The sequence below is a fragment of the Chiloscyllium plagiosum genome, chromosome 3 (assembly GCF_004010195.1).
Source record: "Chiloscyllium plagiosum isolate BGI_BamShark_2017 chromosome 3, ASM401019v2, whole genome shotgun sequence".
In the NCBI taxonomy this organism is placed as follows: Eukaryota; Metazoa; Chordata; class Chondrichthyes; order Orectolobiformes; family Hemiscylliidae; genus Chiloscyllium; species Chiloscyllium plagiosum.
This window is the reverse complement of record NC_057712.1, coordinates 2,951,986-2,968,743: the sequence shown is the minus strand read 5'-3', so window position 1 is coordinate 2,968,743 and position 16,758 is coordinate 2,951,986. Positions and strand designations below refer to the sequence as shown.

Here is a 16,758-nt window from a genome sequence, read left to right as displayed (position 1 = left end):
TTTTGTTGTGGTCTGACGGTGGAGGAGTCCAAAGACCTGCATATTCTTGGTGGAGTGGGAGGGGGAGTTGAAATGTTGAGCTACAGGGTGGTTGGGTTGGTTGGTCCGGGTGTCCCAGAGGTGTTCTCTGAAACGCTCAGCAAGTAGGCGGTCTGTCTCCCCAATATAGAGGAGGCCATATCGGGTGCAGAGGATGCAATAGATGATGTGTGTGGAGGTGCAGGTGAATCTGTGGCGGATATGGAAGTTTCCTTTGGGGCCTTGGAGGGAGGTGAGGGGGGAGGTGTGGGCGCAAGTCTTGCACCTCCTGCGGTTGCAGGGGAAGGTGCCGGGAGTGGAGGTTGGGTTGGTGGGGGGGTGTGGACCTGACGAGGGAGTCACGGAGGGAGTGGTCTTTACGGAATGCTGATAGGGGAGGGGAGGGAAATATATCCTTGGTGGTGGGGTCCGTTTGGAGGTGGCGGAAATGACACCAATCTTCAATCCATGCCAGTAGCTCACCTCAAACACCATGAGCCTGCTGTGAGACACCTTGTCAAAGGCCTTTTGGAAGTCTAGATAGATAACATCCACTGGGTTTCCCTGGTCTAACCTGCTTCAAAGAATTATAACAGGTTTGCAAAGCATGACCTCCCACTGACTTGACTTGTTTTAATCTGACCTTGCACTTCCAAGAATTTAGAAGTTTTATCCTTAACGATGGATTCTAGAATTTTACCAACAACCAAGGTTAGGCTAATCAGCTTATAATTTTCCATTGTTTGTCTTAATCCTTTATTGATCAAGGGGGTTAAAACAGCGATTTTCCAATCATCTGGGACTCTCCATGACTCCAGTAACTTATGAAAGATCACAAACAACACCTCCACTATTTCCTCAGCCACCTCCCTCAGAACTGTAGAATGTAGCCCATCAGGGCCAGGAGATTTATCAATTTTTAGACCTTTTAGCTTTTCTAGCACTTTCTCTTTTGTAATGGCAACCATACTCAACTCTGCCCCCGACTCATCTTAATTGTTGGGATATTACTCTTGTCTTCCACTGTGAAGACTGACACAAAGTACTTATTCAGTTCTTCAGCTATTTCCTTATCTCCCAACACTAGCCTTCCAGTATCAATCTGGAGTCTACTTTTGCCTCTTGTTTGTTTCTTATGTATTGAAAGAAACTTTTACTATCATTTCTAATATTACTGGCTAGCTTACGTTCACATTTGATCCTCTCCTTCCTTATTTCTCTCTTTGTTATCCTGTGTTTGTTTTTGTAGTCTTCCCAATCTTCTGATTTCCCAGTGCTCTTGGCCACTTCATAGGCTCTCTCTTTTTCTTTGATCTCCTGACTTCCTTTGTCAACCAAGGCTGCCTAATTCCTACCCCCCCGCCCCACCACACCACCACCATCACATACACACAGATAATTTTTCTTTTCTTTGGGATGAACCTCTGTACTGTGTCCTCAATTACACCCAGAAACTCCTGCCATTGTTGCTCTACTGTCTTCCCCACTAGGCTCTGCTTTCCAGTTGATTTCGTCAGTTCCTCTCTCATGCTCCTATGATTACTTTTATTTAACTGTAACACCATTACATCCGATTTTGCCTTCTCTCTTTCAAACTGCAGACTGAACTCTACCATATTATGATCGCTATCTCCTAAGTGTTCCCTTACTTTAAGATCTTTATAAAGTCTGACTCATGACATAGCATTAAGTCCAGAATAGCCTGCTCCCTTGTGTGTTCCAAAAAGCCATCCTGTAAGCATTCCATGAATTCCCTTTCTTTGGATCCACCAGCAACATTATTCACTCAGTCCACCTGCATATTGAAGTCCCCCGTGATCACCGTGACCTTGCCTTTCTGACATGCCCTATCTGTTTCCTGGTGCATCTTGCACCCCTGGTCCTGACTACTGTGGGAGGTCTGTACATAACTCCCATTATGGTTTTTTTGCCTTCGTGGTTCCTCAACTCCACCCACACAGATTCCACATCATCTGACTCTATTTCATTCAGTGCCATAGATTTAATTTCATTCTTAACTAACAAGGCAACCCCACCCCCTCTACCCACCTCCCTGTCTTTTTGATAAGTTGTAAATCCTTGGATGTTTAACTGCCAGTCCTGAACCCCCTGCAATCATGTCTCTGTGATGCCTACCACATCATAATCATTCACAATGATTTTTGCCGTTAATTCATTTACATTGTTACGAATACCACGAGCATTCAGGTAAAGCACCTTAATGATAATTTTCTTGGCCTTATGATTTCCAACATCTCGAGTAATATGTCCTAAGTTATCCTTCCTTTTTGCTTCATGCCTCGAACTTCAACCCTGCACATACGCTAACCTGCTGCTTACTTTTCTACTTGACTCCATACTGCCTGTTGCTTTCCCTTTCCCTTCCCCCCGACTCACAAATTTAAAGTCCTAGTGACCACCCTATTTATACTTTTTGCCAGAACACTGGTTCCAGATCGGTTCAGGTGGAGGTGGTATCCATTGGTACAGATCTCCCCCCTCCGGTTCCAAAACCCATGCTAATGTCCCATGAAATGAAATCCCTCTTTCCCACACCAATCTCTTAGCCACATGTTTACTTCCCTAATTTTTTATCCTGATGCCAATTAGCATGTGCCTCGGGCAGTAATCCAGAGATTATGACCCTCAAGGACCTGTCCTTCAATTTCCTTCCTCGTGCTCGATAATCCCCAAACAGGTCCTCCTTCCTAGCTTTGCCTATGGTGTTAGTGCCAACGTGGACCACAACTACTGGGTCCTCTCCCTCCCGCTCCAACATCCTTTCAAGCCGGTCGGAGATGTCCTGTACATCGGCACCGGGCAGGCAACACCCCATGCGGGACTCCCGATCCGGCTCACAAAGAATACTATCTGTCCCCCTAATTATAGAATCCCCGATATCAACCACTTGTCTTCTTCCTCCTCCCTCTTGATTGGCCTTCTGCACCATGGAGCTGTGGTCAGTTGGCTCATCCTGTCCCCAGCCCTTTCCCTCAGCCATGCAGGGATCAAGAATCTCATACCTGTTGGACAAGGTCAAGGGCTGAGGCTCCTCCACTCCTGAACTCAGAATCTCCCTACCTGCCTCACTTACAGTCACACCCTGTTGCCCCTGAATACTTACTGAATTTGAATTACTTAATCTATCGGGTGTAACTGCCTCCTAAAACAAAGTGTCCCGGTAACTCTCCCCCTCCTGGATGTGCCGCAGTGTTTGAAGTTCAGATTCCAGATCATCAATTCTGATCCGGAGTTCTTCCAGCAACCAACACTTGCTGCAGATGTGGTCACTGCCGTTCACAATGGGATCAGCCAGCTCCCACATCATACAGCTACAGCACATTACCTGCCCAGTCATCTCTACTTATTTAATTAATTTATACAAATTTATGAGTCAAATAATTTCTAGTACTTCTCTATGGTCTTATTCACCTAACCAGCTAACAGTAAACTTTTAATCAATCACATGATACACAGTATAATCGGACTCTTTCCCATCTGAAATTCTTTCATATTGCTGCTAGAAAAAGATCTATTATCCATGATTCTTATTACACTGTAATTTGCGTGTTTTGCATTTCTTATCCACTGTATGCTATGTACGAGTGTGTAGTTTCTGCTGTCCATGCAGCACCCTTTGTCCTGGAGGAACACTGTCTTGTTTTGACTCTACCAGTTGTATATGGTAGAAATGACAAATAAAAACTACTCGACTCCACATTGACTGAGGAGTGTGTGATTGACATGTTATGCCAAAATTGGTTAATATCTAACAGACCAGCTGCATATCAAGTGACAATATTTAAAGATGATTTCCAACAAATCAATTTTAAAATGGCTAGGATACTTTAGGACCTTTTTTTTGTGACATACATAAGGCATTGAAATTATAGATTAGAATAGATTCCCAACCACCCTCTGAAGAGCAACTCACCCAGACCCATTTCCCTCTGACTAATGCACCTAGCACTATGGACAATTTAGTATGGCCAATTCACCTGACCTACACATCTTTGGACTGTGGGAGGAAACTGGAGCACCCGGAGGAAACCCGCACAGATACAGGGAGAATGTGCCAACTCCACACAGACAATCGCCCAAGACTGGAATCGAACCTGGGACCCTGATGCTGTGAGGCAGCAGTGCTAACCACTGAGCCACCGTGCCACCCAGGAAATTATGTTTCCTGAACTTTAAAATGTTGAAAAGTGAGGTCTTAAAGACAATAAAATATTTTGGAAATAACTGTGGCATGGGGTTTGAAATTATAACCTGGGAAATTTGTGAGCAAGTCTAAAGTTTGGCAGGCTATTTCCCACTGCTGAAACCAATACCAATTTAGTCTTACTTTTTTAACCCTGAAAGAAAACTGCTTAGGTCTGAAGTGAGTGCTGTAGTTCACAAAGGTTAGCAACATTATGGACTACTGCACAGAGATTGCAGGGGACTGCAATGCCATTTGATGAGGTGTTGCATTTCCATTTAACTTGATGGCTTTGTAGATACCCAATATAATGTAATACAAAGCAATATCAATTGGTTTTCACTTCTGGACCTTCCAAATTGATGCCAAAATGTTCTGCATTCATACTTAGGTTTAAACCTTGACACTGAGAAAACAGTATATCAAATGATGCAAACGCCTTTGTTAGATTATTCTGATGCACTGAGAGAGAGAACTCATCTTAACTAGCAGTTGGAAAAAGAGGGAGCTTAGTCTACTCAAAATCAAACATTTGGCAAATCTATGTTCACTCAAAAAACAACACTAATCCTATAGTTTAATGGGATCAAACCTGATTGCATTATTAGTTTGACTTGCATCTACAAGGAAGAAATGTTCTGAGCAAGTGTTATCACTGTTGAGTGAGCTTATGTGACACTGATTCTAAACCTGCTGTAAAATATGTAGAAATGCAGGGACACATAATTAGAACATAGAACAGTACAGCACAGTACAGGCCCTTCGGCCCTCGATGTTGTGGTGAACGTTTATCCTACTCTGAGATCAAACTAACCTACATACTCTTCAGTTTGCTATCATCCATGTGCCTATCCAAGAGTCACTTAAATGTCCTGAATGTATCTGACTTTACTACCACTGCTGACAGTGCATTCCACCCACCCAGCACTCTGAGTAAAGAACCTACCTCTGATATCTCTCCTAAATCTTCCTCCAATCACCTTAAAATGATGCCCCCCTCATGATTGCCATTTCCACCCTGGGAAAAAGTTTCTGGCTATCTACTCTACCTATGCCTCTCATCATCTTGTACACCTCTATCAAGTCACCTCTCATCCTTCTTTGTTCCAATGAGAAAAGCCCTAGCTCCCTCAACCTTTTTTCATCAGTCATGCCCTCCAGTCCAGGCAGCATCCTGGTAACTCTCCTCTGCACTCTCTCTAAAGCTTCCATATCCTTCCTATAATGAGGTGACCAGAACTGAACACAATATTCCGTGTGGTGTAACCAAGGCTCTGTAGAAATGCAGCATAACCTCCTGGCTCTTAAATTCAATTCCCCTGCTAATGAAAGCCAACATACCATACACCTTCTTAATGACCCGATCAACCTGGTTGGTAACTTTGAGGGATCTATGGATGTGGACTCCAAGATCCCTCTGTTCCTCCAACTGCCGAGAATTTTGCTTTACCCCTGTAATCTGCATTCAAATTCAACCTTCCACAAAGAATCACTTCACATGTTTCCAGGTTGAACTCCATCTGCCACTTCACAGCCCAGTTCTGCATCCTGTCAATGTCCTGTTGCAACCTGCAAAAGTCCTCCACACTATCCACAGCTCCACCAATCTTCGTGTCATCAGTAAACTTACTAACCCACCCTTCCACTTCTTCATTCAAGTCATTTATAAAAATCACAAAGACAGAGGTCCCAGAAAATCCAGGCTGAATACTTTCCATCAACTACCACCCTCTGTCTTCTATGGGCCAGCCAATTCTGTTTCCAGACAAATTTTCCTGTATCCCATGGCTCCTTACTTTCTGATTGAGCCTACCATGGGGAACCTTATCATACACCTTGTTAAAATCCATGTATACCACATCCACTGCTCTACCTTCATCAATGTGTTTTGTCACATCCTCAATGAATTCAATAAGATTTGTGAGGCATGACCTGCCCCTCACAAAGCCGTGTTGACTATCTCTAATCAAGCTATGCTTTTTCAAATAATCATAAGTCCTGTCTCTCAGAATCCTCTCTAATAATTTGCCCGCCACCAGCGTAAGACTGACTGGTCTGTAATTCCCAGGGTTTTCCCTTGAACAAGGGAGTAACATTTCATCTTGGTGGTCAACAATAAGCTATGAGCAGGATTTTTATTTGAGAGAGTTGGGAGATTTTCCAACTTGTCATCCATCCCTTGGTAGAAAGTGCATCCAGCAGTGAGATTTGAATTCTGGGATTTTGGGGGAGGAGCGGGTAGGGTTACAAACTAGAACTGGGAAATATTTAGAGACAGACACCCGGGGGGTTGCCAAAAGGTGAGGTGTGCTGGTTAAAAGGTCACCCTCAGTGGTCAGGGACTTTCTCCCAGTGGCTTCATTTACAATGGGTTCTCTATCCCTCATTCCCTCAACCTCCCATACACTGGCCATGCCCTAGGAAAAAGCAAGGACTGCAGATGCTGGAGCTCAGTGTCGGGAGTGGTACTGCTGGAAAAGCACAGCAAGTCAGGCAGCATCTGAGGAGCAGGAGAATCGATGTTTTGGGCATAATCCCTTCATTCTTGATAAAGGGCTTTATGCCTGAAAGGTTGATTAGCCTGCTCCTCGGATGCTGCCTGACCTGCTGTGCTTTTTCAGCACCACACACTCGACACTGGTCATGCCCTGTCAATTAAAACGTGCCTCACCCACCTTCATTACCAGCCCATGCATACCAATGGTCTCTCATACAGTCCATGCCAACATTTGTCCCTGTATTTATCCCCAGTGATACCCTGCATGCTAACCCACAGCTCTTCCAAGCCCATTCATTCACTGTACACTCTGTACAGAAACAATAAAACTGATCATAACAATGCTATGTTTGGAAAAGCGTCAATGACACTCATTCATTCATAGTGTTCTTAAAACAAAACTGCAATTAGTATAACCCTATAAAGGTCTCAATCATCGAGCCTTTTAAAATATCAATAGCAAAACTATCAAAGTATCTAAAGCACTTCCTGCTGCTGGAAAGATAGAGTCATAGAGTTGCACAGCACACAAACAGACCATTTGGTGCAACTTGTCCATGCCGACCAGATATCCTAAATAAATCTAGTGCCATATCCCTTTAAACCCATCATATATCCATCCAGATGCCTTTTAAATGCTGCAATTGCACCAGCTTCCATCACTTCCTCTGGCAGTTCATTCCATATATGTAGCACCGTCTGTGTGAAAAAGTTGCCCCCTTAGGTCTCTTTTATATCTTTCCCCTCTTCCCCTAAACCTATGCCATCTAGTTTTGGACTTCCCCACACCAGGGAAAAAACTTTGTCTACTTATCCTATCCATGCCCCTCACGATTTTGTAAACCTCTATAAGGTCACCCCTCAGCCTCCGGCGCTCCAGGGAAAACAGCCCCAGCCTATTCAGCCTCTCCCTATAGCTCATATCCTCCAATCCTGGCAACATCCTTGCAAATCTTTTCTGAACTCTTTCAACTTTCACAACAGCCTTCTGATAGGAGGGAGACCAGAATTGCAAACAACATTCCAACAGTGGTCTAACCAATGTCCTGTACAGCCACAACATGACCTCCAACTTCTATACTCAATGCTTTGACCAATAAAGGAAAGCATACCAAATGCCTTCTTCACTATCCTATCTAACTGTGACTCCACTTTCAAGGAATGACAAACCTGCACTCCAAGGTCTCTTTGTTCAGCAACACTCCCCAGGTCATTACCACTAAGTGTATAAGTCCTTCTCTGATTTGCCTTTTCAAAATGCAGCATCTCATATTTATCTAAATTAAACTCCATCTGCCACTCCTCAGCCTACTGGCCCATCTGATCAAGATCCTGTTGTATTCTGAGGTAACCTTCTTCGCTGTCCACTACACCTCCAATTTTGGTGTCATCTGAAAACTTACTAAGTATACCTCCTATGTTCACATCCAAATCACTTATATAAATGATGAAAACCAATCCTTGTGACACACCGCTGGTCACAGGCCTCCAGTCTGAAAAGCAACCCTCTACCGCCACCCTTTGTCTTCTAAGTTCAAGCCAGTTCTGTATCCAAATGTTGGTCAACTTGAAAGGGTTCATAAAAGATTTACAAGGATGTTGCCAAGATTGGAGGATTTGAGCGAAAGGGAGAGCCTGAATAGGCTGGGGCTGTTTTCCTTGGAGTGTATGAGGCTGAGGTTTATAAAATCATTAGGGGCATGGATAGGGTAAATAGACAAGGTTTTCTTCAGGTTGGGGGAGTCTGATACTAAAGGACATAGGGTTTAGGGCAAAAGGGTAACTTTTCATGCAGAGGGTGGTGTATGTATGGAATGAGCTACCAGAGGAAGAGGTGGAGGCTGGTACGATTGTAACATTTAAAAGCATCTGGATGGGGTGCATGCAGGAAGGGCTTCGAGGGATATAGGCCAAATCCTGGCAAATGGGATTCGATTAATGTAGGATATCGGGTCAGCATGGACAAGTTGGACTGAAGGGTCTGTTTCTGTGTTGCATATCTCTATGCTTTCGTCATTTGTAAATAAGCCATTGTGAGGTTGACAAAATAGCTCTAAGAAAAAGAGCTGTCAAACAAGCATATTTATTTTTCCCTTGGACAGAGGAATTTCAACAGAATAATGAGTGGCTGGGTCTCATTATGCATTCTTGGCCATCTCGTGCCGAAGGTTTGGGATCTCAGAATGAGAATGGGAATCCTAGAATCGAGATCTGCCTGCCATTTTTATTAAAGGTCTGCAGAAGCTGTTTCTGGAAACAATATTTTATGAATAAATTTGTTTAATATATACAATTGTTCTGCTGTATAATAATTAAAGCAATGCTTAGTTTGGAATGAAAATATATCTTGAGGAATAATCATAATTTTATGACAATCGAGGCTGTATAAAAGAAATACAAAGTACATACAAAGTGTGACTTTAATAGATGAAGATTAAGCAGCAGAATGGCTATTCTTCAGTCTTTTGAAAGTTGATGACACAAAACATTATTTGTTTCTCTTGCTATAGATACTGCTATACTTGCTGGGCATTATCTATTTATATCCTGGAATATTCCTTTATTAATTTTGGGTGTTAAGTGAGATTATCTATGTTCTGAAAGATAAAAGGAGCTAGAAGGGTGATACTTCTTTTCCGACTAAACTTGATTATGTTATTTTGACATTAGATTCGTACAGACCAATTACAAACTGTTTGGATATACTCTGGTAGCTCATTCCATACATACACCACCCTCTGCGTGAAAAAGTTACCCCTTAGGTCCCTTTTATATCTTCTATTGAACAGAATAAAAGCTAAATTCTAATTTATAATTTCAGAAAAAAGATCATATGCTGTTTGCAATTTCTACCTGCAGACTCCTGTTATTGATGGTTGTTACCTTTTCAAAAGTTTGACCAATTATGTTTCGCAAACTTTTTGTTTAACTTTCTATCACAGGACAGAAAGTTTAATTGAAATGTGCAAAAAGTTTCTATCATTTTAATGTGTAATTATCTCTTTTTATAAATGTCTAATTTTAATATGTTTTGAAATGTAATTTTTAGTCTTACGAATATAACTACAAATAGAACATAAAGATCATACACAAAAAGATCAGAATAGCAAACAGCAATCTAGAAATCAGCAGCTGGGTTTGGATGGAGAGCTGCCTCCCCACTGCTTAAAAAGTGCAGCCCAGAAAGTGGTTGTTTTGAGGATTACAGCTAAATTAGTTTAAAATCATTCAGTAAATCCCAAGTTGTTAAAAAAACCCATTTACTTCACCAGATCAAAGAAGAAATTGTAAATGCGAAAGGATAAAAATTTGAGGATAGCCTGAGCAGCATCCATTGTCATGGAGATGGTTAGACCTATTAGGAAAGATTTCTGGTGTCAATCTATCTATTTGCTGGGAGAGATATTTAAGTTTTACGGTTTTCCTATAGCAAAATAATGCTATTATGGATTATAATGTCAGCAAAATAATAGGGATTTGGAACAGATTCATTCAATTAATTATTGTAAGATCCATTTTTCAGTACAAATAGAGATCATTAAACAAAATTTACGTGAAAAATAAACACGAATTATGACATCGTTGTGCTTTTCTTCAGAATAAAATGAATACAGTGAGTGTAGTTATCATAGAATTAAAAAAACTGAAGGCAATCATACATTTGTTGCTTAGCAGTGCAATTTTGTATAACATTTTATTGAGGTTTAACAGACATACAGTCACAAATAAATGTACCAGTATAAATTTTGAGCAGTTACATTAACCATCCTTACAGTAACAGTCACATAGCAGGGTTACACCTTATATAATCATAATATCAATGATGGGTGTGGGTATATATATATTAAAGGAAAGAGATGAGAGAATACCTCATTTTAACATTTAAAGGGATACTGTATTCATGAAAAAGTGTTTGGCAAACCTTTTTTGTTTGGCGAAAAAAATAGGCATGCACCATTTTGTATCATGATGATATCATGACTGACTGATTCAGTGATTTTTTTGAACAATTAACATAATTGCATTATGAATTCGTAAACAAAAAAAGTTTTCTCAAAATACTTTTTTGTGACATCAGTGCCCCTTTAAGATAGTTTTTCTGTGCACTGGAGTTGCCATTAACCCTGGTGTGATACAATGTGCTCCAGAATGGACTCCAAATTTATCACAGCTAGATTTTTATGTACTGAGTACTTTTTTAAGCATTTAAAAAAATATTTTGTACCTCTTCCCCCCCCCCTTTAGATCCTTACAGTTGCCACCCTTTAGCACCATTATGCTTTATTCTTCAGTGGGGAGGAAGGGACAGTCCCAAGCTGTGGAGAGTTGCTGTGCTAAGATCATTCAGCAGAAAAGAAACTTAAATGGGTCAGGCTTTCTCCTAATTTTCTTTTCTTTTGAGCTGGAGTTTAATGCAGTTCGAAAATCCCATATTGAGCAGTCCAGTCACAAGCAAAGAAAAATTTCCTTTAAACTTGCCCTCTGACAAATCCTCAAGCATTGCAGCAAATTGGCTGCTTCACCAGTTAGGAGTTTGATAAATGCTACTGGTTAACAAAACACTACAATGTCTGGAGCACCTTAGAATGCAGAGACTGCAAGTTAAAATTAAGAATATTGATATTGCTTGAATATGCTTTTTTAAAATTGAGATCAATTCAACCTTTTTTTTAAACTGGCAGCTCAGCAAGTGCTCTCAAGAATTTTTCAATTTTAATAGAGGATTAGTGCCTGCTTATTCCAGATAATTGCACTTTGACTATTAGTTGAAGATAAAGAAACAGTAGTATAATTTCTAAAGAAACCACAGCTTGGAGCTCTCCACTGTCCTAGCTGAAGAAAAATAGCATTGAGGTGAGCAGTCATGTTAGGGAAAAATGGTAAAAATTGGGAGAATATAAATAGAAAAATATATCATTAAGGGGGTGGGGCCTTATATCTGCTGGCTACTGGAGTATCAGGAGTTACCCCAGCCCTACATTTTTTTAAACTTAATAAGTATTCGTAATTAGTTACTAATCTGAACTAATTGTTCTAATTGGGATGTTATTTGAATATAGATTTTACAAGAAGCTCTGAGTTTTATTGGCATAAACGTTCCCTTCTGAAAAAAAACTGGATGCTATAGAAGAGGAGGGAAAACAAAGAGCTTTTTAGTCCTTCAAGTTGTTACCAGTTAAAAAGTGCTTCCCCAACTATAGGCTAACACTGCTCCAAAAGGAACAGATTTGCACAGGTCATCTTCAATCACTATTTTTCATTAACCTTTTTGGACATGTTATGACACATCTTGGGGGCAGGTGGGACTTGAACCTGGACCACTGTGCCACAACAACCCCCACAGGTCAACTTTAACATTTCGTTCTTTAATTTTATGTTGATTGTGCAACAAGTGTATTATCTAATAAAATCAGCACTTTGTAACTCAGTACTCTGGATAATGTGACGCACCTGGGACCATTTGTACTGGGAAACATGTCCACAATGAAGTCAGCAGGTAAGCAAGGAGGCAGCAAAGTGTGGCCACCTATGCGGTGAAAAAACTGCAGTGTTACAAGCTTCATTTCCCCACAGCACAGCAGCACACAGTTTAAAATACTAGGCAGAGAATTGGTTTCTGATAAATTTGCCAGAGTTGCATTTGATTCCATTTACAGGATCAGATGCACATATCTGAAATACATTAGCTTTCAGGATAGCAGAGTTCCTTCATTGTATGATAAATGGAAATATTGGAGTTTGAAAATGTTCACATACAGTACTAGAAACGTTTTTCCTAGTGTGCCAATATAATAAGCTAGCTGTTTCTGAATAAAACTTCTGGAATTTTCTTTTTGCTCCTCAGCAGCAAACATCCTACTCAACTAACTGATTAATTTAAGGGAACCAGGTCACACAAAGGCGTGATTTTATTTCCCCTAGATGTCAGCCAACTGGATCTACAGTAGAAAGAAACAATATACCAGAAGAACAAAAGAATACACAACAAGCCGATACACAACCGTGTACACTTTGCACAAAAAAACCAACACATTTATTCAAGTGTTCTCCAGCACAAGTACATCAGAAAGGAGCATTTTGCGCATTGAAAATGGGTGGAGGTTGACTGCTACATCTGCTCCACGTACTGACCTTTCCATAAACAGCTATGTCACGAGCAATACACTGTAATACAATATTCACTGAAATACAATCTTCAGTGAAATCTCAACTTTGAAATGCACATTATCGTCAATAAATATTATCAAAGTTATAATGACAGTAAAATGAAGAAATAAAACCAAAGAAATACTGTTTGCTGCGTGGAATGTGGAAAGAAAATGCACTGCTGCTGGGGATCAAGCAAATACATATGTAACAGTAAAAGTATTAGCAAATTTACTACATTGTCTTCAATATGAATACATGATTCCCACAAATAAGCACCAACTACGGCACTGTCTAGGCTAAAACACATGAAACTGATTTTTTTTCTTTTCAAGTACAAAGTTAAAATGCCTTTTTCTTTTCTTAAAAGAGTAAAATAATAGTGCTTTTCCTTGACTATGAGAACTTAATAAATCATTGTCAAGAAAGCAGATTTCTTTCAATATTTCAGAAAAAAAATGTGTAGCACCATATGAATCGACAACTGCTTCAAGGAAAACTGACGGTTGTGTTTGATCAAGTACTGACAGCAGAAATACGATTCGCATAAACAACTTATAAACAAAAAAAACGTAGATTAACAAAAAAAAAGCCAAAGGATAAGGAAGGAAATGGGAACAAAGAAAAAAAAGAGGCAAAATTACACCATCAAGCTGCACTGTATTGACTTGTACCTGATTATATGCAGCTACAAGGAGGGGTATTTCCTGGTATAAAAGAGACCCCTTAGGAAATTTTAAAAAAATTCAACCAAAATAAAAGGAAAACACAGATGTAAAAAATTCATCAGTCCTTCAGTAAAAAACTGCAGCCTGTCATTTAGTTTTGGATGACCAAACACATCACTGCATGTTGGCTGGCTATTTGTGCTGCCTATAAGTGACCTGTGAAGTAAGCACCAGGCCTTAGCCCAAGGATGAAAGCTTAAGAAAAAAGCACCATTTTCTGTTATATATTTTTTCTTATTGTACAAACATGATAGAAAAATTACAGTCATGGCAAGAGTCCTTAAAAGTGACTTGTTGAGAAAATGAAAACATTACTACATTTTCACACTCAAGCCACTAAAGACCACCTTAACAACATTAAATGTTGCTCTTTCCTGATTATTTTACAATTCTGCCTCTTGTAAACGGTAAGGCAACATCAGAGCTGATGTTTTCAATCACCTTTTGTAAAAGCACCATTGCAGAAATTGTTGCACAGTAGTACCTTTTTCGAACAACTATCAGTGTATTGTAAATGAGAGGTACTGGCAGCTGATATACTGTTTCTTCATGGTTTCTGGATGTAGGCACCTGAAATATTATATAGTATTTGTATGTAGCGTTGATTTTTTTGCTCGAGATAGATACCAGAAATGGTGCTGGTAAGGCAAGGCTCAGCTGGCTGACTTGATGTTCCAGGCTCTGTTCAAATCCAGCTTCTTCTTGCTGCTCCTATCCACCTACACAAGGCAAAATTGTCATTTTCCCAGTGCTGCAAAGGATTGAACAGCCTCATCTCAAGTACAGCTTGAACACAACATAAACAATAATTACAAAATCACCCATTAAAATAGCTGAAAATTAAAAACATTTAAAAAATTAAATAGGATAAAAAGGATGACATTTAAAATAGTGAAATTAAGTAACATCTAAGAGAATGTGACTTTTTTTTCCTTGGAGTAAATTAATTTCTTTCCTTTTTTTAATAAGTTCCTTTGTCTTCTTTGTTTTCAAACACAGGCAAAATATTCTTTCAGTGGTGCAAACAGGTGACGTATGACAGGAACACTCCAGGATCGCCCGAGAAGTCTTTGTCGGGCAAGGCGGCTCATATTGGAGACATCTGTGTAATGGACTGGGAAACCAAACACCCTGAAGAAAGAGTAAAACACCTCTATTGTCAACAACGTTACAATGAGATTTCATTCTAATGAAACCTATTTCAGGACTATACAAAATCTGTCAATTCATGTATGTATACATACATTGTTATAAATCAATGAATTGATATCTGTGAGCATTTGTAACTGAAAACTGGGAAAATGCCAAATTGAAACAAGTTTGAATTTATTCCAGAAAATGAATTACCATCAGTTGATTAAACATTTAATAAACTAACAGAATATCAAATATTTCTATACCTATGACTTTCAGAGATAACACAGAGTCATAGAAATGTAGAGAACAGAAAGAGACCCTTTGGTCCAACTTGTCCATGCCGACCAGATATCCTAAATAAATCAAGTCCCATTTTGCCAGCACTTGGCCCATATTCCTCTAAAGCCTTCCTATTCATTTACCCATCCAGATGCCTTTTAAATGCTGCAATTGTACCAGCGTCCACCACTTCCTCTGGCAGCTCATTCCACACACGCACCAAGCTCTACGTGAAAATGTTATCCTTTAGATCTCTTTTAAATCTTTCCCTCTCACTTTAAACCTATTCCCATCCTGGGGAAAAGACCTTGTCTATTTACTCTATCTATGTCCCTCAAATTCCCTCTATAAGGTCACCTCTTAACCTCTGATGCTCCAGGGAAAATAGCTCCAGTCTATTCACCATTCAACCCTATCAACATCCTTGGGAATCTTTTCTGAACCCTTTCAAGTTTCACAACATCCTGCCTATAGCAGGGTGACCAGAATTGCACACAATATTCCAAAAGCAGCCTAACCAATGTCTTGTACAGTTGCAACATGACCTCCAACTCCTCTACTCAATGCATTGACCAATGAAGGCAAGTATGCCAATGCCTTCTTCACTACCCTGTCTAACTGTGACTCCACTTTCAAGGAGCTATGAACCTGCACTCCAAGTGCAGGACTCTTTGTTCAGCAACACTCCCTAGGACCTTACTATTAAGTGTATAAGTCCTGCCCTGATTTGCCTTTCCAAAATGCAACACCTCACACCTATCTAAATTAAACTCCATCTGCCACTCCTCAGCCCATTGACCCGTCTGATCAAAATCACATTGTAATCTGAGGTAACCTTTGCTGTCCACGACACCTCCAATTTTGGTGTCATTTGCAAACCCACTAACCATACCTCCTATGTTCACAACCAAATCATTTATATAAATGACGAAAAGCAGTGGACCAGCACTGATCCTTGTGGCACACCACTGGCCACAGGCCAACGGTCTGAAAAACAAACCTCCACCACCACCCTCTGCCTTTGAGCCCATTCTGTACCCAAATGGCTAGTTCTCCCTCTAGTCCGTGTGATCTAACCTTGCTAAGCAATCTATCTTGAAGAACCTTGTTGAATACCTTACTGATGCCCATATAGATCACATCCACTGCTGTTCCCTCATCAATCCTTTTTGTTACTTCTTCAAAAAACTCGATCAAGTTCGTGAGACATGATTCCAAGTAGCAATTTGCTTTTGCACATTGTAATGGTGTGAGGCTAAAATACCTTTTTATTTGCTGCAAGCTTCAATTTACCAAGGCAGTGTTCAGCTGAGCATTTACACTGTGACAAGTGGCTTGGGGGTATGAAGAGTCATAGAGATGTACAGCACGGAAAGAGACCCTTCGGTCCAACCCGTCCATGCCGACCAGATATCCCAACCCAATCTAGTCCGATCTGCCAGCACCCGGCCCATATCCCTCCAAACCCTTCCTATTCATATACCCATCCAAATTGCCTCTTAAATGTTGCAATGGTACCAGCCTCCACCACATCCTCTGGCAGCTCATTCCATATACATACTACCCTCTGCATGAAAATGTTGCCCCTTAGGTCTCTTTTATATCTTTTCCCTCTCACCCTAAACCTATGCCCTCTAGTTCTGGACTCCCCAACCCCAGGGAAAAGACTTTGTCCATTTATCCTATCCATGCCCCTCATAATTTTGTAAACCTCTATAAGGTCACCCCTCAGCCTCCGACACTCCAGG

General features: G+C 40.5%; 1 protein-coding gene across 6 annotated transcripts in view; it reads right to left on the bottom strand.

Annotated features, from left to right (window-relative positions):
* Nucleotides 1–10,375: 10,375 nt before the first annotated feature.
* Nucleotides 10,376–16,758, bottom strand: part of dnmt3ab (DNA (cytosine-5-)-methyltransferase 3 alpha b) — a 571,533-nt gene continuing 565,150 nt past the window's right edge. For all 6 annotated transcript variants that reach the window (XM_043676070.1, XM_043676107.1, XM_043676111.1 and 3 more), the window contains 2 exons: nt 14,550–14,725; nt 10,376–14,313 (listed from right to left, as the gene is read on the bottom strand). In XM_043676070.1, the coding sequence (XP_043532005.1) occupies nt 14,584–14,725 (142 nt within the window). In that variant the 3' untranslated portion in view covers nt 10,376–14,313; nt 14,550–14,583. The remainder of the gene's footprint in view (nt 14,314–14,549; nt 14,726–16,758) is intronic.